At 30.3% G+C, this 25494-nt stretch overlaps 1 protein-coding gene across 2 annotated transcripts; it reads right to left on the reverse strand.

Moving 5' to 3' along the window:
* Positions 1 to 528: 528 nt before the first annotated feature.
* LOC141396793 (uncharacterized) lies at positions 529 to 1309 on the reverse strand. Of its 2 annotated transcripts, none has more exons than XR_012411244.1 (2): positions 1206 to 1309; positions 529 to 1144 (listed from the first exon to the last, which is right to left on the reverse strand). XR_012411244.1 is itself a non-coding variant. In XM_073972451.1 (2 exons), exons 1-2 carry the CDS (start codon positions 1247 to 1249, stop codon positions 738 to 740), a joined length of 378 nt encoding a protein of 125 aa, XP_073828552.1. In that variant the 5' UTR covers positions 1250 to 1261; the 3' UTR covers positions 529 to 737. The 2 variants fall into 2 exon arrangements, 1 of the variants encoding a protein (XP_073828552.1); XM_073972451.1 differs by having other exon boundaries at positions 529 to 1071; positions 1206 to 1261.
* Positions 1310 to 25494: the final 24185 nt, after the last annotated feature.

The following is a 25494-nucleotide window of genomic DNA, read 5'->3' on the forward strand; positions in this document are numbered from 1 at the left end:
GATATAAACAGTTCAAATTCACTGTACCACCCAAATAAATATTTGACATTCACAACCGGGCATACACATATAACGACGACTACGATGAGCAACAACAATAAATTGAAATGAGTTCTCCAGCCAAATAAAAAGCACCTCAATTCTCTACAGAAAAAAAAATAAAACAAAATTAAGCAAAATTTATTGTTAAAATGAATTCTCAAATAAAAAAAGAAGAAAGAAGAAAGCATTAAGAACAAATGTGCTTACAGTGATACTTTTAAAAAAGTGGGACAGTGGATCGAGATACCATTTGAAATACTATGGGAAGATTACTTGAATTGTTCTCAAGTGGAAATTATCTATTATATGAACTGAGATACTCTGTATAAATGTTTAAAATTAGTTGGTTTTCATATCCATAAGTATAAGAATAATAAATATTTCATAGAGCCTAAAATGTCCCTTTACTGTTTATTATAACCACTGTCCCAAAAAAAAATCCCATTTGATGCTCTACTCTCAAGGAGTGGTCAGTTATTTCGCTGAATACATCTTAAAATTTATTGGGAAAACAAAATTATTTCAATTAACAACAATTTATTGCATTAACAAAATTCGAATTCAAACAAAACAGAGAATCCAAATGCACTGAATATTTGTGAAAGAGAACTAGAAGATTAACATCAAATGAAATTACAGACGAAACGAACGAAAAAAAAAAAACAAATAAATAATTCGGCCAGTGGCTCAGCAATTTAGCTTAATACACAAATCACCGTAGGCAACTGTAGCAGCCAGCACCAGAAAACTGCAACCACAATCACATAGAGCATTTGACTTAATTGAGAATTATCAGCAGCAACAACAGCAGCAGCACAACCAGAGGATTTTAAGGTCGTTTCCAGCGTATAATGCAAAAGTTGCCGTTCCGGCTTAACGAAAGTTTCATGCTTTCTGCCATTTTGCCTCAAACAATTTCGTATCAATTCATCGGCTATTTGCAAATTGTATTCATGACACAGACCCATGGCACGTAAAAATGTGATTTCAATTGATGTTGAGACACAGGTATAACTTTGAGGACCGCTGCTATGTATAACAGGACATGCATGTAATTCTGATAATTTCAACGATATAATATATTCCGAAGAGCTATTGACTTCTTTATAAATAACAAATGGTTCTCCAATATTTATTAATTTATCTCGATATTTGATTGATACCTCTTGGGGATAATGACCGCGACAATACTGTTCAAATGTTCCATGTTTAATGAACAGACAGCGTGAATACACCAAATCGAAGAGAAATGTTAAACAGAATATTGTTTTGAATAATAATTGCAAATGAATTTCGTTTCGAAATGTCATATGGAAATTTATAAAAACAAAACACAAAAAAACGAAATAGAGGAACCCAATTGGGAATTTATAGAATGGTTTTCTGACATTTAACAAATATTCTAAAAAATTCCACGCCATTAACTCTGATAATCCTTTGAAAAATAATCTTAAAAAATTCCACGCCTTTAACTCTGATAAAAATATTCTTAAAAAATCCACGCCTTTAACTCTGATAAAAATATTCTTAAAAAATGCACGCCTCTAACTCTGATAAAAATATTCTTAAAAAATGCACGCCTTTAACTCTGATAAAAATATTCTTAAAAAATGCACGCCTTTAACTCTGATAAAAATATTCTTAAAAAATCCACGCCTTTAACTCTGATAAAAATATTCTTAAAAAATGCACGCCTTTAACTCTGATAAAAATATTCTTAAAAAATCCACGCCTTTAACTCTGATAAAAATTTTCTTAAAAAATGCACGCCTTTAACTCTGATAAAAATATTCTTAAAAAATCCACGCCTTTAACTCTGATAAAAATATTCTTAAAAAATCCACGCCTTTAACTCTGATAAAAATATTCTTAAAAAATCCACGCCCTTAACTCTGATAAAAATATTCTTAAAAAATCCACGCCCTTAACTCTGATAAAAATATTCTTAAAAAATACACGCCTTTAACTATGATAAAAATATTCTTAAAAAATCCACGCCTTTAACTCTGATAAAAATATTCTTAAAAAATCCACGCCCTTAACTCTGATAAAAATATTCTTAAAAAATAGACGCCTTTAACTATGATAAAAATATTCTTAAAAAATCCACGCCTTTAACTCTGATAAAATATTCTTAAAAATCCACGCCCTTAACTCTGATAAAAATATTCATAAACAAGTAAGAAAAGTCTATAGTCGGACGGAGCCGACCATGGGATACCCTATACCACTATCCCTGGACAATCGCTCTCCACGGAACTTCTTTTCAATGATTGTGCAAATTTAATTATCAAATATCAGAGATGTAATGTATAATACTTATGACCAAAACCAAAAAGATATCTAGCACGATAAAGACATTTTTGTAGCAGGAAAGGAAAATTTAGTTCACACAAACTAAAATGTAATGAAACCCACTTATGTAGTACTACTACTTTCGTTGATTAACCGCTACGTTATTGAAATTTTTACCAATTTCCACAAAAGTTTCAGTCCATTAAACCCGCTATGTATTATCTGATCTTCACGTTGGTTTGTACGCTTCTTCTTCATCATAAACTCAAACTTTGTTTAAAATTTTGCGGGTTATTATTTTGACCTACAGAGCCGCTACAAAATTGGTTAAAATTTTGTTTTTGTTCCATTTCATCTCCTGAACATTTCACGATCATCACCAAAAACTATTCCTTTCTATTCTGGCCCGAACCCAACCTCCTTAAAAAATTCGTTACAATCGGTCCATAATTGCGGCCTTAAGCTTGTTTACAATTTTTAATGGACGGACATACATCACTAAATCGCTTTATCTCGTCGAGATATGAATTTCGGCATACCAAATAAGGGATCTAGGAGGAATATTTCGTGGTGTTACATAAACTTTTGGAGAGACAATAAGTAGCATGGGATAAAAATGTGGAGTTCTACACAGAACCAATTATATATTAGACAGTAGGCCCGTTATCTAGCAATTTACATCAGAGGAAAGGTCAGTAGTTTCTTTTCCATATGTGGGCTACTTTGCGAAATATATATGTCCTCAAGGAATTAAAATATCGACCAAAAATAAAATTTTTATATTTTTCATACAAAAGTAATGGTCCATTTCACCTGCTAAAGAATATCAGATCATTATTCAAAATTGTACGCATCTTTTCCGACCTATACTCTTACCCGGTACAAAATTTCGTGACCATTGACGTATAATTGCGACTTCTAGCGAGTTTATTATTACACTACAAACAAATAACGGAATATAGTAGACTGTAACTCTGTTATCTGATCACGCACACCAACATAATTGGTATCAATTTAAAGGTCAAGCGTTTCACTTTCAAGTATATCTCACTTGTCCGGAATGTCACTTCCAGGAATTAAGATATAAGCTGTATATTAAAAATTTTCACAATTTTCACACAAAAGTTTTGGTCCATTTAACCCTCTAAATATTATTCGATCGCCATCTCAAATTGCAAGCTTCTCCTTGGTGATATACTCTTACCTTATTTAAAATTACGCGTTGATCGGACTATTATTGAGACCTACAGAGCCGCTAGAAAATTTGATAAATATTATGTTTTTGGTCCATTTCACCCTCTAAATATTTCACGATCATCACCAATAAGAACAGGGATCTCTTCTGATCTGAACCCGACCTCCATACAAAATTTCGTGACGATCGGTCTATAATTGCGGCCTGTAGCGTGTTTACAATTTATAATGGACAGACGGACGGACGGACGGACGGACGGAGGGACGGACGGACACACATCTCAAAATCGCTTTATCTCGTCGAGATATGAAGATTGATATACCACATTGGGGGTCTCCGACGAATATTTCGCGGTGTTACATGAATTTTTACCAAAACAAACTTATAATACCCTTTTCCACATTGTGGTATAGGGTATAAAAACTCAAGCCTTTAACTCTGATAAAAATATTCTTAAAAAATCCACGCCTTTAACTCTGATAAAAATATTCTTAAAAAATCCACGCCTTTAACTCTGATAAAAATATTCTTAAAAAATCCACGCCTTTAACTCTGATAAAAATATTCTTAAAAAATCCACGCCTTTAACTCTGATAAAAATATTCTTAAAAAATCCACGCCTTTAACTCTGATAAAAATATTCTTAAAAAATCCACACCTTTAACTCTGATAAAAATATTCTTAAAAAATCCACGCCTTTAACTCTGATAAAAATATTCTTAAAAAATCCACGCCTTTAACTCTGATAAAAATATTCTTAAAAAATCCACGCCTTTAACTCTGATAAAAATATTCTTAAAAAATCCACGCCTTTAACTCTGATAAAAATATTCTTAAAAAATCCACGCCTTTAACTCTGATAAAAATATTCTTAAAAAATCCACGCCTTTAACTCTGATAAAAATATTCTTAAAAAATCCACGCCTTTAACTCTGATAAAAATATTCTTAAAAAATCCACGCCTTTAACTCTGATAAAAATATTCTTAAAAAATCCACGCCTTTAACTCTGATAAAAATATTCTTAAAAAATCCACGCCTTTAACTCTGATAAAAATATTCATAAAAAATCCACGCCTTTAACTCTGATAAAAATATTCTTAAAAAATCCACGCCTTTAACTCTGATAAAAATATTCTTAAAAAATCCACGCCTTTAACTCTGATAAAAATATTCTTAAAAAATCCACGCCTTTAACTCTGATAAAAATATTCTTAAAAAATCCACGCCTTTAACTCTGATAAAAATATTCTTAAAAAATCCACGCCTTTAACTCTGATAAAAATATTCTTAAAAAATCCACGCCTTTAACTCTGATAAAAATATTCTTAAAAAATCCACGCCTTTAACTCTGATAAAAATATTCTTAAAAAATCCACGCCTTTAACTCTGATAAAAATATTCTTAAAAAATCCACGCCCTTAACTCTGATAAAAATATTCATAAAAAATCCACGCCTTTAACTCTGATAAAAATATTCTTAAAAAATCCACGCCTTTAACTATGATAAAAATATTCTTAAAAAATCCACGCCCTTAACTCTGATAAAAATATTCTTAAAAAATCCACGCCTTTAACTCTGATAAAAATATTCTTAAAAAATCCACGCCTTTAACTCTGATAAAAATATTCTTAAAAAATCCACGCCTTTAACTCTGATAAAAATATTCTTAAAAAATCCACGCCTTTAACTCTGATAAAAATATTCTTAAAAAATCCACGCCTTTAACTCTGATAAAAATATTCTTAAAAAATCCACGCCTTTAACTATGATAAAAATATTCTTAAAAAATCCACGCCTTTAACTCTGATAAAAATATTCTTAAAAAATCCACGCCTTTAACTCTGATAAAAATATTCTTAAAAAATCCACGCCTTTAACTCTGATAAAAATATTCTTAAAAAATCCACGCCTTTAACTCTGATAAAAATATTCTTAAAAAATCCACGCCTCTAACTCTGATAAAAATATTCTTAAAAGATCCACGCCTTTAACTCTGATAAAAATATTCTTAAAAAATCCACGCATTTAACTCTGATAAAAATATTCCTAAAAAATCCACGCCTTTAACTCTGATAAAAATATTCTTAAAAAATCCACGCCCTTAACTCTGATAAAAATATTCTTAAAATATCCACGCCTTTAACTCTGATAAAAATATTCTTAAAAAATCCACGCATTTAACTCTGATAAAAATATTCCTAAAAAATCCACGCCTTTAACTCTGATAAAAATATTCTTAAAAAATCCACGCCTTTAACTCTGATAAAAATATTCTTAAAAAATCCACGCCTTTAACTCTGATAAAAATATTCTTAAAAAATCCACGACTTTAATTCTGATAGCCCTCTAAAAAAATATTCTTAAAAAATCCACGTCTTTAATTCTGATAGCCCTCTAAAAAATATTCTTAAAAAATCCACGCCTTTAATTCTGATAGCCCTCTTAAAAATATTCTTAAAAAATCCACGCCTTTAACTCTGATAAAAATATTCTTAAAAAATCCACGCCTTTAACTCTGATAAAAATATTCTTAAAAAATCCACGCCTTTAACTCTGATAAAAATATTCTTAAAAAATCCACGCCTTTAACTCTGATAAAAATATTCTTAAAAAATTCACGCCTTTAACTCTGATAAAAATATTCTTAAAAAATCCACGCCTTTAACTCTGATAAAAATATTCTTAAAAGATCCACGCCTTTAACTCTGATAAAATATTCTTAAAAATCCACGCCCTTAACTCTGATAAAAATATTCTTAAAATATCCACGCCTTTAACTCTGATAAAAATATTCTTAAAAGATCCACGCCTTTAACTCTGATAAAATATTCTTAAAAATCCACGCCTTTAACTCTGATAAAAATATTCTTAAAAAATCCACGCATTTAACTCTGATAAAAATATTCCTAAAAAATCCACGCCTTTAACTCTGATAAAAATATTCTTAAAAAATCCACGCCTTTAACTCTGATAAAAATATTCTTAAAAAATCCACGCCTTTAACTCTGATAAAAATATTCTTAAAAAATCCACGACTTTAATTCTGATAGCCCTCTTAAAAATATTCTTAAAAAATCCACGCCTTTAACTCTGATAAAAATATTCTTAAAAAATCCACGCCTTTAACTCTGATAAAAATATTCTTAAAAAATCCACGACTTTAATTCTGATAGCCCTCTTAAAAATATTCTTAAAAAATCCACGCCTTTAACTCTGATAAAAATATTCTTAAAAAATCCACGCCTTTAACTCTGATAAAAATATTCTTAAAAAATCCACGCCTTTAACTCTGATAAAAATATTCTTAAAAAATCCACGCCTTTAACTCTGATAAAAATATTCTTAAAAGATCCACGCCTTTAACTCTGATAAAATATTCTTAAAAATCCACGCCCTTAACTCTGATAAAAATATTCTTAAAATATCCACGCCTTTAACTCTGATAAAAATATTCTTAAAAGATCCACGCCTTTAACTCTGATAAAATATTCTTAAAAATCCACGCCTTTAACTCTGATAAAAATATTCTTAAAAAATCCACGCATTTAACTCTGATAAAAATATTCCTAAAAAATCCACGCATTTAACTCTGATAAAAATATTCTTAAAAAATCCACGCCTTTAACTCTGATAAAAATATTCTTAAAAAATCCACGCCTTTAACTCTGATAAAAATATTCTTAAAAAATCCACGACTTTAATTCTGATAGACCTCTAAAAAAATATTCTTAAAAAATCCACGTCTTTAATTCTGATAGCCCTCTAAAAAATATTCTTAAAAAATCCACGCCTTTAATTCTGATAGCCCTCTTAAAAATATTCTTAAAAAATCCACGCCTTTAACTCTGATAAAAATATTCTTAAAAAATCCACGCCTTTAACTCTGATAAAAATATTCTTAAAAAATCCACGCCTTTAACTCTGATAAAAATATTCTTAAAAAATCCACGCCTTTAACTCTGATAAAAATATTCTTAAAAAATCCACGCCTTTAACTCTGATAAAAATATTCTTAAAAAATCCACGCCTTTAACTCTGATAAAAATATTCTTAAAAAATCCACGCCTTTAACTCTGATAAAAATATTCTTAAAAAATCCACGCCTTTAACTCTGATAAAAATATTCTTAAAAAATCCACGCCTTTAACTCTGATAAAAATATTCTTAAAAGATCCACGCCTTTAACTCTGATAAAATATTCTTAAAAATCCACGCCCTTAACTCTGATAAAAATATTCTTAAAATATCCACGCCTTTAACTCTGATAAAAATATTCTTAAAAAATCCACGCATTTAACTCTGATAAAAATATTCCTAAAAAATCCACGCCTTTAACTCTGATAAAAATATTCTTAAAAAATCCACGCCTTTAACTCTGATAAAAATATTCTTAAAAAATCCACGCCTTTAACTCTGATAAAAATATTCTTAAAAAATCCACGACTTTAATTCTGATAGCCCTCTAAAAAAATATTCTTAAAAAATCCACGTCTTTAATTCTGATAGCCCTCTAAAAAATATTCTTAAAAAATCCACGCCTTTAATTCTGATAGCCATCTTAAAAATATTCTTAAAAAATCCACGCCTTTAACTCTGATAAAAATATTCTTAAAAAATCCACGCCTTTAATTCTGATAGCCATCTTAAAAATATTCTTAAAAAATCCACGCCTTTAACTCTGATAAAAATATTCTTAAAAAATCCACGCCTTTAACTCTGATAAAAATATTCTTAAAAAATCCACGACTTTAATTCTGATAGCCCTCTAAAAAAAATTCTTAAAAAATCCACGTCTTTAATTCTGATAGCCCTCTAAAAAATATTCTTAAAAAATCCACGCCTTTAATTCTGATAGCCCTCTAAAAAATATTCTTAAAGAAATCCAAGCCTTTAGCTCTGATAGTCCTCTAAAAAAATATTCTTAAGAAATCCACGTCTTTTATTCTGATAGCCCTCTAAAAAATATTCTTAAAAAATCCACGCCTTTAATTCTGATAGCCCTCTAAAAAATATTCTTAAAAAATCCACGCCTTTAATTCTGATAGCCCTCTAAAAAATATTCTTAAAAAATCCACGCCTTTAATTCTGATAGCCCTCTAAAAAATATTCTTAAAGAAATCCAAGCCTTTAGCTCTGATAGTCCTCTAAAAAAATATTCTTAAAAAATCCACGTCTTTTATTCTGATAGCCCTCTAAAAAATATTCTTAAAAAATCCACGCCTTTAGCTCTGATAGTCCTCTAAAAAATATTCTTAAAAAATCCACGACTTTAGCTCTGATAGTCCTCTAAAAAATATTCTTAAAAAATCCACGCCTTTAATTCTGATAGCCCTCTAAAAAATATTCTTAAAGAAATCCAAGCCTTTAGCTCTGATAGTCCTCTAAAAAATATTCTTAAAAAATCCACGACTTTAATTCTGATAGCCCTCTAAAAAATATTCTTAAAGAAATCCACGGCTTTAGCTCTGATAGCCCTCTAAAAAATAATCATAAATAATCTTAATCGATAGTCCTCTAAAAAATAATCTTAAAAAAATCCACTCCTTTAACTCCGATAGTCCTCTAAAAAATATTATTAAAAAAATCTACGCCTTTAGCTCTGATAGTCCTCTAAAAAATATTATTAAAAAATCCACGCCTTTAGCTCTGATAGTCCTCTAAAAAATATTCTTAAAAAATCCACGCCTTTAACGCTGATAGTCCTCTAAAAATTTTCTTAAAAAATCCACGCCTTTAACTCTGATAGTCCTCTACAAATAATCTTAAAAAACTCCACGCCTTTAACTCTGAGAGTCCTCTAAAAAATATTCTTAAAAAATCCACGTCTTTAACTCTGATAGTCCTCTAAAAAATAATCTTAAAAAATCCACGCCTTTAACTCTGACAGTCCTCTAAAAAATAATCTTAAAAATCCACGCCTTTAACTCTGATAGTCCTCTAAAAAATAATCTTAAAAAATCCACGCCTTTAACTCTGATAGCCCTCTAAAAAATAATCTTAAAAAATCCACGCCTTTAACTCTGATAGTCCTCTAAAAAATATTCTTAAAACATCTACGCCTTTAACCTTGATATTCCTCTGAAAATATTCTTAAAAATTCCACGCCTTTAACCTTGATATTCCTCTGAAAATATTCTTAAAAATTCCACGCCATTAACCTTGATATTCCTCTGAAAATATTCTTAAAAATTCCACGCCTTTAACTGTGATAGTCCTCTAAAAAATATTCTTAAAACATCTACGCCATTAACCTTGATATTCCTCTGAAAATATTTTTAAAAATTCCACACCTGTAACTTCGAAAGTCCTCTAAAATTATTCTTAAAAATCCACGCCTTTAACTCTGATAGTCCTCTAAAAACTATTCTTAAAAAATCCTCACATTTAACTCTGATAGTCCTCTAAAAAATTTTCTTAAAAAATCCACGCCTTTAGCTCTGATAGTCGTCTAAAAAATATTCTTAAAAATCTACGCCTTTAGCTCTGATAGTCCTCTAAAAAATATTCTTAAAAAATCCAAGCCTTTAACTCTGATAGTCCTCTAAAAAAATATTCTTAAAAAATCCACGCCTTTAACTCTGATAGTCCTCTAAAAATATATTCCTTAAAAGATACACCCCTTTGTATTGAACAGTGCCCCAAAAAAGAGTATTAAGGATGCATTTTTAAAGTAAGACACGTATTTCGTAGCATGTGTTGCAACATTGTAAGACAATGTTTTTTTTTTATACCCTCAGCATTTATGCTAACGAGGGTATATACACTTTCATACGGGCAAAATGTGCCTCATCGAAATAATGGTTTTAGACCCCAAGTATGTTTGGACGAAATGTGTTTCAGACAATTTGGAGTCGATTGAGCAATGTCCGTCCGTCTGTCTGTCTGGCTGGCTGGAGCGCACGATAACTCTCGAAGGGATGAACCGATTCGGTTCAAATTTTGGCGATCGTAATATTTTGCCCAAACTTAGTTCAAGTTCGAAGATGAGCTATATCGGTCCACTCCTTCCGGTACCTCCCCCACAAAAGTTCGAAAATGTTCGGAAAATTTGTGCGTACGATAACTCTTGTAGGGAATAACCGATTTGGTCCATACTTTGCCCATCGTGGAGCGTGTACCAGACATAGATCAGGTTTTAATATGGACTCAATCGGTCCACTCCGTCGGGTACCTCCCACACAAAAATTTGGAAATGTTCAGTTTGGGACCATCTCTCGAATCGCTTTGATTTTTGCTTTAGCAACTTGTATTCACTGCCCTCCATACGACGGTATAAGTTTCATCAGGGGCAAGTCCATACTTCCTGAGAAAATAGCCTGAAAGTTGCAAAAAACTCCTATGACACCGTGTGAGGAGGTTGGAGGGCAAAATAACTCTCGAACAGGTCTGCCGATTCGGTCCTAAGTTTGGCCTTAGTAATATTTTGTCCAAACATAGTTCAAGTTCGAAGATAAGCCATATCGGTCCACTCCTTCAGGTACCTCCCCCCACAAAAGTTCAAAAATGTTCGGAAAAATTGTGCGTACGATAACTCTTGAAGAGAGTGGCCGAATTGGACAATACTTTACACATCCTAATATATCTACCAGATATAGATCAGGTCCAAATATGGACTATATTTGTCCACTTCATCCGGTACCTCCCACACAAAATTTCGGATACATGTTCACTTTAAGACCTGCTTTCGAATCACTTTGATTTTTGTTGAGGCAACTTGCATTCGCTGCCTCTATTGCGATAGTAAAAGTTGTTTCAGGTGCAAGTCCATACTTCTTGAGCAAACATCCCTGAAGTTGTAAAAAACCCCTATGGTACCATATGTAGTGGCTGGAGATCCATTCTTTTTAGTATCTCCTCCGCAAAACTTTTGATCTCTAATCCTAATCAACATTTTTGTCAGTTCAAACGCCCAAAATTCTTAAAACTCCCTAAATACATGCGTTTTTGGGAAAAAATTGTTTCAATATACACAGGCTGAGGGTATATCTCTGTCGGCAAAGCCGACTGATACTTTTTTACTTGTTTAATATTAATCTTTAAACCTTGCCTACTTTTATAACAACTTTATATGCATTCCAATTTTATTGTTACAAATTACTATAATAATTTCATTAACAAGACAATTACTCATAAAAATATATTGACAATCAGTTAAAGACTTTATGTATTTAAAGCTGATTAAATAATATGCCGCTTAAACATAAATTATTATGACAACAAATAAATTGGAATTGTTTTTCATTCGTTCTCTCCATTTCTTATCCATGCCGAATGATGATGTTGTTGTGATATTATCTCATTGATCGTCTTATAATAAGAATTGCCTGGAGGCACATTGTGTGGTAATCACCTTAAACTTGCAGAAAAAATGTTGAAAACTTAATTTCAAGATCAGTCAGAAAAAAACAACACTATAAATGAATGGATGTTATGAAAAGAAGCTGTAATTGCTGTTCCACAAAAGAAGATATTACTGATTATCACTGTTAACTTACGTTGATGGAAGGACAGTTTCATAACTAGTATCAGCAACAGTATCTGGTCAAAGTATTAAAGCTAAAGACCTTAGATTTTTAAACATTTTTTTTTATTCCGACATTATTCCAAATGTGTTTTTTAAAAATATTTTTAGAGGACTATCAGAGTTAAAGGCGTGAATTGTTTAAGAATATTTTTAGAGGACAATTAGAGATAAATTCGTGGATTTTTAAAGAATATTTTTAGAGGAGTTTTAGAGTTAAATGAGTGGATTTTTTAAAGAATATTTTTTAGAGGACTATCAGAGTTAAAGGCGTGGATTTTTAAAGAATATTTTTTAGAGGACTATCAGAGTTAAAGGCGTGGATTTTTAAAGAATATTTTTTAGAGGACTATCAGAGGTAAAGGCGTGGATTTTTAAAGAATATTTTTTAGAGGACTATCAGAGTTAAAGGCGTGGATTTTTAAAGAATATTTTTTAGAGGACTATCAGAGTTAAAGGCGTGGATTTTTAAAGAATATTTTTTAGAGGACTATCAGAGTTAAAGGCGTGGATTTTTAAAGAATATTTTTTAGAGGACTATCAGAGTTAAAGGCGTGGATTTTTAAAGAATATTTTTTAGAGGACTATCAGAGTTAAAGGCGTGGATTTTTAAAGAATATTTTTAGAGGACTATCAGAGTTAAAGGCGTGGATTTTTAAAGAATATTTTTTAGAGGACTATCAGAGTTAAAGGCGTGGATTTTTAAAGAATATTTTTTAGAGGACTATCAGAGTTAAAGGCGTGGATTTTTAAAGAATATTTTTTAGAGGACTATCAGAGTTAAAGGCGTGGAGTTTTAAAGAATATTTTTTAGAGGACTATCAGAGTTAAAGGCGTGGATTTTTAAAGAATATTTTTTAGAGGACTATCAGAGTTAAAGGCGTGGATTTTTAAAGAATATTTTTTAGAGGACTATCAGAGTTAAAGGCGTGGAGTTTTAAAGAATATTTTTTAGAGGACTATCAGAGTTAAAGGCGTGGATTTTTAAAGAATATTTTTTAGAGGACTATCAGAGTTAAAGGCGTGGATTTTTAAAGAATATTTTTTAGAGGACTATCAGAGTTAAAGGCGTGGATTTTTAAAGAATATTTTTTAGAGGACTATCAGAGTTAAAGGCGTGGATTTTTAAAGAATATTTTTTAGAGGACTATCAGAGTTAAAGGCGTGGATTTTTAAAGAATATTTTTTAGAGGACTATCAGAGTTAAAGGCGTGGATTTTTAAAGAATATTTTTTAGAGGACTATCAGAGTTAAAGGCGTGGATTTTTAAAGAATATTTTTTAGAGGACTATCAGAGTTAAAGGCGTGGATTTTTAAAGAATATTTTTTAGAGGACTATCAGAGTTAAAGGCGTGGATTTTTAAAGAATATTTTTTAGAGGACTATCAGAGTTAAAGGCGTGGATTTTTAAAGAATATTTTTTAGAGGACTATCAGAGTTAAAGGCGTGGATTTTTAAAGAATATTTTTTAGAGGACTATCAGAGTCAAAGGCGTGGATTTTTAAAGAATATTTTTTAGAGGACTATCAGAGTTAAAGGCGTGGATTTTTAAAGAATATTTTTTAGAGGACTATCAGAGTCAAAGGCGTGGATTTTTAAAGAATATTTTTTAGAGGACTATCAGAGTTAAAGGCGTGGATTTTTAAAGAATATTTTTTAGAGGACTATCAGAGTTAAAGGCGTGGATTTTTAAAGAATATTTTTAGAGGACTATCAGAGTTAAAGGCGTGGATTTTTAAAGAATATTTTTAGAGGACTATCAGAGTTAAAGGCGTGGATTTTTAAAGAATATTTTTAGAGGACTATCAGAGTTAAAGGCGTGGATTTTTAAAGAATATTTTTTAGAGGACTATCAGAGTTAAAGGCGTGGATTTTTAAAGAATATTTTTTAGAGGACTATCAGAGTTAAAGGCGTGGATTTTTAAAGAATATTTTTTAGAGGACTATCAGAGTTAAAGGCGTGGATTTTTAAAGAATATTTTTTAGAGGACTATCAGAGTTAAAGGCGTGGATTTTTAAAGAATATTTTTTAGAGGACTATCAGAGTTAAAGGCGTGGATTTTTAAAGAATATTTTTTAGAGGACTATCAGAGTTAAAGGCGTGGATTTTTAAAGAATATTTTTTAGAGGACTATCAGAGTTAAAGGCGTGGATTTTTAAAGAATATTTTTTAGAGGACTATCAGAGTTAAAGGCGTGGATTTTTAAAGAATATTTTTTAGAGGACTATCAGAGTTAAAGGCGTGGATTTTTAAAGAATATTTTTTAGAGGACTATCAGAGTTAAAGGCGTGGATTTTTAAAGAATATTTTTTAGAGGACTATCAGAGTTAAAGGCGTGGATTTTTAAAGAATATTTTTTAGAGGACTATCAGAGTTAAAGGCGTGGATTTTTAAAGAATATTTTTTAGAGGACTATCAGAGTTAAAGGCGTGGATTTTTAAAGAATATTTTTTAGAGGACTATCAGAGTTAAAGGCGTGGATTTTTAAAGAATATTTTTTAGAGGACTATCAGAGTTAAAGGCGTGGATTTTTAAAGAATATTTTTTAGAGGACTATCAGAGTTAAAGGCGTGGATTTTTAAAGAATATTTTTTAGAGGACTATCAGAGTTAAAGGCGTGGATTTTTAAAGAATATTTTTTAGAGGACTATCAGAGTTAAAGGCGTGGATTTTTAAAGAATATTTTTTAGAGGACTATCAGAGTTAAAGGCGTGGATTTTTAAAGAATATTTTTTAGAGGACTATCAGAGTTAAAGGCGTGGATTTTTAAAGAATATTTTTTAGAGGACTATCAGAGTTAAAGGCGTGGATTTTTAAAGAATATTTTTTAGAGGACTATCAGAGTTAAAGGCGTGGATTTTTAAAGAATATTTTTTAGAGGACTATCAGAGTTAAAGGCGTGGATTTTTAAAGAATATTTTTTAGAGGACTATCAGAGTTAAAGGCGTGGATTTTTAAAGAATATTTTTTAGAGGACTATCAGAGTTAAAGGCGTGGATTTTTAAAGAATATTTTTTAGAGGACTATCAGAGTTAAAGGCGTGGATTTTTAAAGAATATTTTTTAGAGGACTATCAGAGTTAAAGGCGTGGATTTTTAAAGAATATTTTTTAGAGGACTATCAGAGTTAAAGGCGTGGATTTTTAAAGAATATTTCTTAGAGGACTATCAGAGTTAAAGGCGTGGATTTTTAAAGAATATTTTTTAGAGGATTATCAGAGTTAAAGGCGTGGATTTTTAAAGAATATTTTTTAGGGGACTATCAGAGTTAAAGGCGTGGATTTTTAAAGAATATTTTTTAGAGGACTATCAGAGTTAAAGGCGTGGATTTTTAAAGAATATTTCTTAGAGGACTATCAGAGTTAAAGGCGTGGATTTTTAAAGAATATTTTTTAGAGGACTATCAGAGTTAAAGGCGTGGATTTTTAAAGAATATTTTTTAGAGGACTATCAGAGTTAAAGGCGTGGATTTTTAAAGAATATTTTTTAGAGGACTATCAGAGTTAAAGGCGTGGATTTTTAAAGAATATTTTTTAGAGGACTATCAGAGTTAAAGGCGTGGATTTTTAAAGAATATTTTTTAGAGGACTATCAGAGTTAAAGGCGTGGATTTTTAAAGAATATTTTTTAGAGGACTATCAGAGTTAAAGGCGTGGATTTTTAAAGAATATTTTTTAGAGGACTATCAGAGTTAAAGGCGTGGATTTTTAAAGAATATTTCTTAGAGGACTATCAGAGTTAAAGGCGTGGATTTTTAAAGAATATTTTTTAGAGGATTATCAGAGTTAAAGGCGTGGATTTTTAAAGAATATTTTTTAGGGGACTATCAGAGTTAAAGGCGTGGATTTTTAAAGAATATTTTTTAGAGGACTATCAGAGTTAAAGGCGTGGATTTTTAAAGAATATTTCTTAGAGGACTATCAGAGTTAAAGGCGTGGATTTTTAAAGAATATTTTTTAGAGGACTATCAGAGTTAAAGGCGTGGATTTTTAAAGAATATTTTTTAGAGGACTATCAGAGTTAAAGGCGTGGATTTTTAAAGAATATTTTTTAGGGGACTATCAGAGTTAAAGGCGTGGATTTTTAAAGAATATTTTTTAGAGGACTATCAGAATTAAAGGCGTGGATTTTTAAAGAATATTTTTTAGAGGACTATCAGAGTTAAAGGCGTGGATTTTTAAAGAATATTTTTTAGAGGACTATCAGAGTCAAAGGCGTGGATTTTTAAAGAATATTTTTTAGAGGACTATCAGAGTTAAAGGCGTGGATTTTTAAAGAATATTTTTTAGAGGACTATCAGAGTCAAAGGCGTGGATTTTTAAAGAATATTTTTTAGGGGACTATCAGAGTTAAAGGCGTGGATTTTTAAAGAATATTTTTTAGAGGACTATCAGAATTAAAGGCGTGGATTTTTAAAGAATATTTTTTAGAGGACTATCAGAGTTAAAGGCGTGGATTTTTAAAGAATATTTTTTAGAGGACTATCAGAGTCAAAGGCGTGGATTTTTAAAGAATATTTTTTAGAGGACTATCAGAGTTAAAGGCGTGGATTTTTAAAGAATATTTTTTAGAGGACTATCAGAGTTAAAGGCGTGGATTTTTAAAGAATATTTTTTAGAGGACTATCAGAGTTAAAGGCGTGGATTTTTAAAGAATATTTTTTAGAGGACTATCAGAGTTAAAGGCGTGGATTTTTAAAGAATATTTTTTAGAGGACTATCAGAGTTAAAGGCGTGGATTTTTAAAGAATATTTTTTAGAGGACTATCAGAGTTAAAGGCGTGGATTTTTAAAGAATATTTTTTAGAGGACTATCAGAGTTAAAGGCGTGGATTTTTAAAGAATATTTTTTAGAGGACTATCAGAGTTAAAGGCGTGGATTTTTAAAGAATATTTTTTAGAGGACTATCAGAGTTAAAGGCGTGGATTTTTAAAGAATATTTTTTAGAGGACTATCAGAGTTAAAGGCGTGGATTTTTAAAGAATATTTTTTAGAGGACTATCAGAGTTAAAGGCGTGGATTTTTAAAGAATATTTTTTAGAGGACTATCAGAGTTAAAGGCGTGGATTTTTAAAGAATATTTTTTAGAGGACTATCAGAGTTAAAGGCGTGGATTTTTAAAGAATATTTTTTAGAGGACTATCAGAGTTAAAGGCGTGGATTTTTAAAGAATATTTTTTAGAGGACTATCAGAGTTAAAGGCGTGGATTTTTAAAGAATATTTTTTAGAGGACTATCAGAGCTAAAGGCGTGGATTTTTAAAGAATATTTTTTAGAGGACTATCAGAGTTAAAGGAGTGGATTTTTAAAGAATATTTTTAGAGGACTATCAGAGTTAAAGGCGTGGATTTTTAAAGAATATTTTTTAGAGGACTATCAGAGTTAAAGGCGTGGATTTTTAAAGAATATTTTTTAGAGGACTATCAGAGTTAAAGGCGTGGATTTTTAAAGAATATTTTTTAGAGGACTATCAGAGTTAAAGGCGTGGATTTTTAAAGAATATTTTTTAGAGGACTATCAGAGTTAAAGGCGTGGATTTTTAAAGAATATTTTTTAGAGGACTATCAGAGTTAAAGGCGTGGATTTTTAAAGAATATTTTTTAGAGGACTATCAGAGTTAAAGGCGTGGATTTTTAAAGAATATTTTTTAGAGGACTATCAGAGTTAAAGGCGTGGATTTTTAAAGAATATTTTTTAGAGGACTATCAGAGTTAAAGGCGTGGATTTTTAAAGAATATTTTTTAGAGGACTATCAGAGTTAAAGGCGTGGATTTTTAAAGAATATTTTTTAGAGGACTATCAGAGCTAAAGGCGTGGATTTTTAAAGAATATTTTTTAGAGGACTATCAGAGTTAAAGGCGTGGATTTTTAAAGAATATTTTTTAGAGGACTATCAGAGCTAAAGGCGTGGATTTTTAAAGAATATTTTTTAGAGGACTATCAGAGTTAAAGGAGTGGATTTTTAAAGAATATTTTTAGAGGACTATCAGAGTTAAAGGCGTGGATTTTTAAAGAATATTTTTTAGAGGACTATCAGAGTTAAAGGCGTGGATTTTTAAAGAATATTTTTTAGAGGACTATCAGAGTTAAAGGCGTGGATTTTTAAAGAATATTTTTTAGAGGACTATCAGAGTTAAAGGCGTGGATTTTTAAAGAATATTTTTTAGAGGACTATCAGAGTTAAAGGCGTGGATTTTTAAAGAATATTTTTTAGAGGACTATCAGAGTTAAAGGCGTGGATTTTTAAAGAATATTTTTTAGAGGACTATCAGAGTTAAAGGCGTGGATTTTTAAAGAATATTTTTTAGAGGACTATCAGAGTTAAAGGCGTGGATTTTTAAAGAATATTTTTTAGAGGACTATCAGAGTTAAAGGCGTGGATTTTTAAAGAATATTTTTTAGAGGACTATCAGAGTTAAAGGCGTGGATTTTTAAAGAATATTTTTTAGAGGACTATCAGAGTTAAAGGCGTGGATTTTTAAAGAATATTTTTTAGAGGACTATCAGAGTTAAAGGCGTGGATTTTTAAAGAATATTTTTTAGAGGACTATCAGAGTTAAAGGCGTGGATTTTTAAAGAATATTTTTTAGAGGACTATCAGAGCTAAAGGCGTGGATTTTTAAAGAATATTTTTTAGAGGACTATCAGAGTTAAAGGCGTGGATTTTTAAAGAATATTTTTTAGAGGACTATCAGAGTTAAAGGCGTGGATTTTTAAAGAATATTTTTTAGAGGACTATCAGAGTTAAAGGCGTGGATTTTTAAAGAATATTTTTTAGAGGACTATCAGAGTTAAAGGCGTGGATTTTTAAAGAATATTTTTTAGAGGACTATCAGAGTTAAAGGCGTGGATTTTTAAAGAATATTTTTTAGAGGACTATCAGAGTTAAAGGCGTGGATTTTTAAAGAATATTTTTTAGAGGACTATCAGAGTTAAAGGCGTGGATTTTTAAAGAATATTTTTTAGAGGACTATCAGAGCTAAAGGCGTGGATTTTTAAAGAATATTTTTTAGAGGACTATCAGAGTTAAAGGCGTGGATTTTTAAAGAATATTTTTTAGAGGACTATCAGAGTTAAAGGCGTGGATTTTTAAAGAATATTTTTTAGAGGACTATCAGAGTTAAAGGCGTGGATTTTTAAAGAATATTTTTTAGAGGACTATCAGAGTTAAAGGCGTGGATTTTTAAAGAATATTTTTTAGAGGACTATCAGAGCTAAAGGCGTGGATTTTTAAAGAATATTTTTTAGAGGACTATCAGAGTTAAAGGAGTGGATTTTTAAAGAATATTTTTTAGAGGACTATCAGAGTTAAAGGCGTGGATTTTTAAAGAATATTTTTTAGAGGACTATCAGAGTTAAAGGCGTGGATTTTTAAAGAATATTTTTTAGAGGACTATCAGAGTTAAAGGAGTGGATTTTTAAAGAATATTTTTTAGAGGACTATCAGAGTTAAAGGCGTGGATTTTTAAAGAATATTTTTTAGAGGACTATCAGAGTTAAAGGAGTGGATTTTTAAAGAATATTTTTTAGAGGACTATCAGAGTTAAAGGCGTGGATTTTTAAAGAATATTTTTTAGAGGACTATCAGAGCTAAAGGCGTGGATTTTTAAAGAATATTTTTTAGAGGACTATCAGAGTTAAAGGCGTGGATTTTTAAAGAATATTTTTTAGAGGACTATCAGAGTTAAAGGCGTGGATTTTTAAAGAATATTTTTTAGAGGACTATCAGAGTTAAAGGCGTGGATTTTTAAAGAATATTTTTTAGAGGACTATCAGAGCTAAAGGCGTGGATTTTTAAAGAATATTTTTTAGAGGACTATCAGAGTTAAAGGAGTGGATTTTTAAAGAATATTTTTAGAGGACTATCAGAGTTAAAGGCGTGGATTTTTAAAGAATATTTTTTAGAGGACTATCAGAGTTAAAGGCGTGGATTTTTAAAGAATATTTTTTAGAGGACTATCAGAGTTAAAGGCGTGGATTTTTAAAGAATATTTTTTAGAGGACTATCAGAGTTAAAGGCGTGGATTTTTAAAGAATATTTTTTAGAGGACTATCAGAGTTAAAGGCGTGGATTTTTAAAGAATATTTTTTAGAGGACTATCAGAGTTAAAGGCGTGGATTTTTAAAGAATATTTTTTAGAGGACTATCAGAGTTAAAGGCGTGGATTTTTAAAGAATATTTTTTAGAGGACTATCAGAGTTAAAGGCGTGGATTTTTAAAGAATATTTTTTAGAGGACTATCAGAGTTAAAGGCGTGGATTTTTAAAGAATATTTTTTAGAGGACTATCAGAGTTAAAGGCGTGGATTTTTAAAGAATATTTTTTAGAGGACTATCAGAGTTAAAGGCGTGGATTTTTAAAGAATATTTTTTAGAGGACTATCAGAGTTAAAGGCGTGGATTTTTAAAGAATATTTTTTAGAGGACTATCAGAGTTAAAGGCGTGGATTTTTAAAGAATATTTTTTAGAGGACTATCAGAGTTAAAGGCGTGGATTTTTAAAGAATATTTTTTAGAGGACTATCAGAGTTAAAGGCGTGGATTTTTAAAGAATATTTTTTAGAGGACTATCAGAGCTAAAGGCGTGGATTTTTAAAGAATATTTTTTAGAGGACTATCAGAGTTAAAGGCGTGGATTTTTAAAGAATATTTTTTAGAGGACTATCAGAGCTAAAGGCGTGGATTTTTAAAGAATATTTTTTAGAGGACTATCAGAGTTAAAGGAGTGGATTTTTAAAGAATATTTTTAGAGGACTATCAGAGTTAAAGGCGTGGATTTTTAAAGAATATTTTTTAGAGGACTATCAGAGTTAAAGGCGTGGATTTTTAAAGAATATTTTTTAGAGGACTATCAGAGTTAAAGGCGTGGATTTTTAAAGAATATTTTTTAGAGGACTATCAGAGTTAAAGGCGTGGATTTTTAAAGAATATTTTTTAGAGGACTATCAGAGTTAAAGGCGTGGATTTTTAAAGAATATTTTTTAGAGGACTATCAGAGTTAAAGGCGTGGATTTTTAAAGAATATTTTTTAGAGGACTATCAGAGTTAAAGGCGTGGATTTTTAAAGAATATTTTTTAGAGGACTATCAGAGTTAAAGGCGTGGATTTTTAAAGAATATTTTTTAGAGGACTATCAGAGTTAAAGGCGTGGATTTTTAAAGAATATTTTTTAGAGGACTATCAGAGTTAAAGGCGTGGATTTTTAAAGAATATTTTTTAGAGGACTATCAGAGTTAAAGGCGTGGATTTTTAAAGAATATTTTTTAGAGGACTATCAGAGTTAAAGGCGTGGATTTTTAAAGAATATTTTTTAGAGGACTATCAGAGTTAAAGGCGTGGATTTTTAAAGAATATTTTTTAGAGGACTATCAGAGTTAAAGGCGTGGATTTTTAAAGAATATTTTTTAGAGGACTATCAGAGTTAAAGGCGTGGATTTTTAAAGAATATTTTTTAGAGGACTATCAGAGTTAAAGGCGTGGATTTTTAAAGAATATTTTTTAGAGGACTATCAGAGTTAAAGGCGTGGATTTTTAAAGAATATTTTTTAGAGGACTATCAGAGTTAAAGGCGTGGATTTTTAAAGAATATTTTTTAGAGGACTATCAGAGTTAAAGGCGTGGATTTTTAAAGAATATTTTTTAGAGGACTATCAGAGCTAAAGGCGTGGATTTTTAAAGAATATTTTTTAGAGGACTATCAGAGTTAAAGGAGTGGATTTTTAAAGAATATTTTTAGAGGACTATCAGAGTTAAAGGCGTGGATTTTTAAAGAATATTTTTTAGAGGACTATCAGAGTTAAAGGCGTGGATTTTTAAAGAATATTTTTTAGAGGACTATCAGAGTTAAAGGAGTGGATTTTTAAAGAATATTTTTAGAGGACTATCAGAGTTAAAGGCGTGGATTTTTAAAGAATATTTTTTAGAGGACTATCAGAGTTAAAGGCGTGGATTTTTAAAGAATATTTTTTAGAGGACTATCAGAGTTAAAGGCGTGGATTTTTAAAGAATATTTTTTAGAGGACTATCAGAGTTAAAGGCGTGGATTTTTAAAGAATATTTTTTAGAGGACTATCAGAGTTAAAGGCGTGGATTTTTAAAGAATATTTTTTAGAGGACTATCAGAGTTAAAGGCGTGGATTTTTAAAGAATATTTTTTAGAGGACTATCAGAGTTAAAGGCGTGGATTTTTAAAGAATATTTTTTAGAGGACTATCAGAGTTAAAGGCGTGGATTTTTAAAGAATATTTTTTAGAGGACTATCAGAGTTAAAGGCGTGGATTTTTAAAGAATATTTTTTAGAGGACTATCAGAGTTAAAGGCGTGGATTTTTAAAGAATATTTTTTAGAGGACTATCAGAGTTAAAGGCGTGGATTTTTAAAGAATATTTTTTAGAGGACTATCAGAGTTAAAGGCGTGGATTTTTAAAGAATATTTTTTAGAGGACTATCAGAGTTAAAGGCGTGGATTTTTAAAGAATATTTTTTAGAGGACTATCAGAGTTAAAGGCGTGGATTTTTAAAGAATATTTTTTAGAGGACTATCAGAGTTAAAGGCGTGGATTTTTAAAGAATATTTTTTAGAGGACTATCAGAGTTAAAGGCGTGGATTTTTAAAGAATATTTTTTAGAGGACTATCAGAGTTAAAGGCGTGGATTTTTAAAGAATATTTTTTAGAGGACTATCAGAGTTAAAGGCGTGGATTTTTAAAGAATATTTTTTAGAGGACTATCAGAGTTAAAGGCGTGGATTTTTAAAGAATATTTTTTAGAGGACTATCAGAGTTAAAGGCGTGGATTTTTAAAGAATATTTTTTAGAGGACTATCAGAGTTAAAGGCGTGGATTTTTAAAGAATATTTTTTAGAGGACTATCAGAGTTAAAGGCGTGGATTTTTAAAGAATATTTTTTAGAGGACTATCAGAGTTAAAGGCGTGGATTTTTAAAGAATATTTTTTAGAGGACTATCAGAGTTAAAGGCGTGGATTTTTAAAGAATATTTTTTAGAGGACTATCAGAGTTAAAGGCGTGTATTTTTAAAGAATATTTTTTAGAGGACTATCAGAGTTAAAGGCGTGGATTTTTAAAGAATATTTTTTAGAGGACTATCAGAGTTAAAGGCGTGGATTTTTAAAGAATATTTTTTAGAGGACTATCAGAGTTAAAGGCGTGGATTTTTAAAGAATATTTTTTAGAGGACTATCAGAGTTAAAGGCGTGGATTTTTAAAGAATATTTTTTAGAGGACTATCAGAGTTAAAGGCGTGGATTTTTAAAGAATATTTTTTAGAGGACTATCAGAGTTAAAGGCGTGGATTTTTAAAGAATATTTTTTAGAGGACTATCAGAGTTAAAGGCGTGGATTTTTAAAGAATATTTTTTAGAGGACTATCAGAGTTAAAGGCGTGGATTTTTAAAGAATATTTTTTAGAGGACTATCAGAGTTAAAGGCGTGGATTTTTAAAGAATATTTTTTAGAGGACTATCAGAGTTAAAGGCGTGGATTTTTAAAGAATATTTTTTAGGGGACTATCAGAGTTAAAGGCGTGGATTTTTAAAGAATATTTTTTAGAGGACTATCAGAGTTAAAGGCGTGGATTTTTAAAGAATATTTTTTAGAGGACTATCAGAGTTAAAGGCGTGGATTTTTAAAGAATATTTTTTAGAGGACTATCAGAGTTAAATGCGTGGATTTTTAAAGAATATTTTTTAGAGGACTATCAGAGTTAAAGGCGTGGATTTTTTAAAGAATATTTTTTAGAGGACTATCAGAGTAAAAGGCGTGGATTTTTAAAGAATATTTTTTAGAGGACTATCAGAGTTAAAGGCGTGGATTTTTAAAGAATATTTTTTAGAGGACTATCAGAGTTAAAGGCGTGGATTTTTAAAGAATATTTTTTAGAGGACTATCAGAGTTAAAGGCGTGGATTTTTAAAGAATATTTTTTAGAGGACTATCAGAGTTAAATGCGTGGATTTTTAAAGAATATTTTTTAGAGGACTATCAGAGTTAAAGGCGTGGATTTTTAAAGAATATTTTTTAGAGGACTATCAGAGTTAAAGGCGTGGATTTTTAAAGAATATTTTTTAGAGGACTATCAGAGTTAAAGGCGTGGATTTTTTAAAGATTAGTTTTAGAGGACTATTAGGTTTAAATGCGTGGATTTTTTAAAGAATATTTTTTAGAGGACTATTCGAGTTAAAATGCCTGGATTTTTTAAAGATTATTTTTAGAGGACTGTCAGAGTTAAAGGCGTGGATTTTTTAAAGATTATTTTTAGAGGACTGTCAGAGTTAAAGGCGTGGATTTTTTAAACATTATTTTTAGAGGACTATTAGAGTTAAATGCGTGGATTTTTTAAAGAATATTTTTTAGGGGACTATTAGGGTTAAATGCGTGGATTTTTTAAAGAATATTTTTTAGAGGACTATTAGAGTTAAATGCGTGGATTTTTTTTTAAAGAATATTTTTTAGAGGACTGTTAGAATTAAATGCAGTGATTTTTTAAAGAATATTTTTTAGAGGACTGTTAGAATTAAATGCATTGATTTTTTAAAGAATATTTTTTAGAGGACTATTAGAGTAAAATGTGTGGATTTTTAAACACTATTTTTTAGAGGACTAATAGAGTTAAGTGCATGGATTTTTCAAAGAATAATTATTAGAGTTCTATTAGAGTTAAATGCGTGGAATTTTTGAAGAATATATTTTAGAGTACTATTACAGTTAAATGCGAGGATTTTTGAAAGAATAAACAATATTTGTGTGTTCATAAGTGTTGATTTCTATTTCATGTTATTAAAGTATTGCTTTTGTTCATCCATTTTTTAAATTCAACCATCATGACATTCGTCTTAAGTATTTATCCTCCTTGGCTTATCCATGATGTTCTTTTGCCATCAATAAGTTGTTGATATTGTCTAGATTTCACAGCAAGTGCACATTTTGATGTTGAAAAATTATTCGAATACATGGCCTTGCGGCTTTTTTGGCCAAAAATGCTGACGACAATCTGCGATTTTATGGAAAAATATTTATGTTACCAGTTTTTTGTCGTTGCACCAGGCTTAAGCCGCATTAAACGAATTATTATTGGTCAATAATCGATTTGTATCTCTCAACTTTTGGTCTGTGACTGCAAACGATAATATATTTTTATGTGGCATTGTTTTGAATCTTTACATATTTCTTTTTCTACAAAAAAAAATATTGCATGTTAATAAAATGTGGTTTATCGTTTTAACTGTTGACCTTAACATGCTTTGGATAAAATGTGTAATATTTTACATTTGTGTAAAATTGTTCAACTGGGAGCAGAGAGGATAAGATACAATAATGTTTACCCCATTATGTAAATATTAAGGTTCAACTGCGATTTTGTCACTTATTATCCATCAGTGGTTGAGTTTTTTGAGTAAATTTCACCTGCTCACTACTCCCAC

This window comes from Musca autumnalis, unplaced genomic scaffold, assembly GCF_047663935.1.
Source record: "Musca autumnalis isolate F117 unplaced genomic scaffold, ASM4766393v1 scaffold_3, whole genome shotgun sequence".
Classification (NCBI taxonomy): Eukaryota; Metazoa; Arthropoda; class Insecta; order Diptera; family Muscidae; genus Musca; species Musca autumnalis.

Coding starts and splice junctions, on each gene's coding strand:
- LOC141396793 (XM_073972451.1), bottom strand. CDS start 1,249: ATGGAACATTTGAACAGTATTGTCGCGGTCATTATCCCCAAGAG. Junction 1,072..1,205: donor GCGGTCATTATCCCCAAGAG/GTATCAATCAAA, acceptor TGTTATACATAG/CAGCGGTCCTCAAAGTTATA.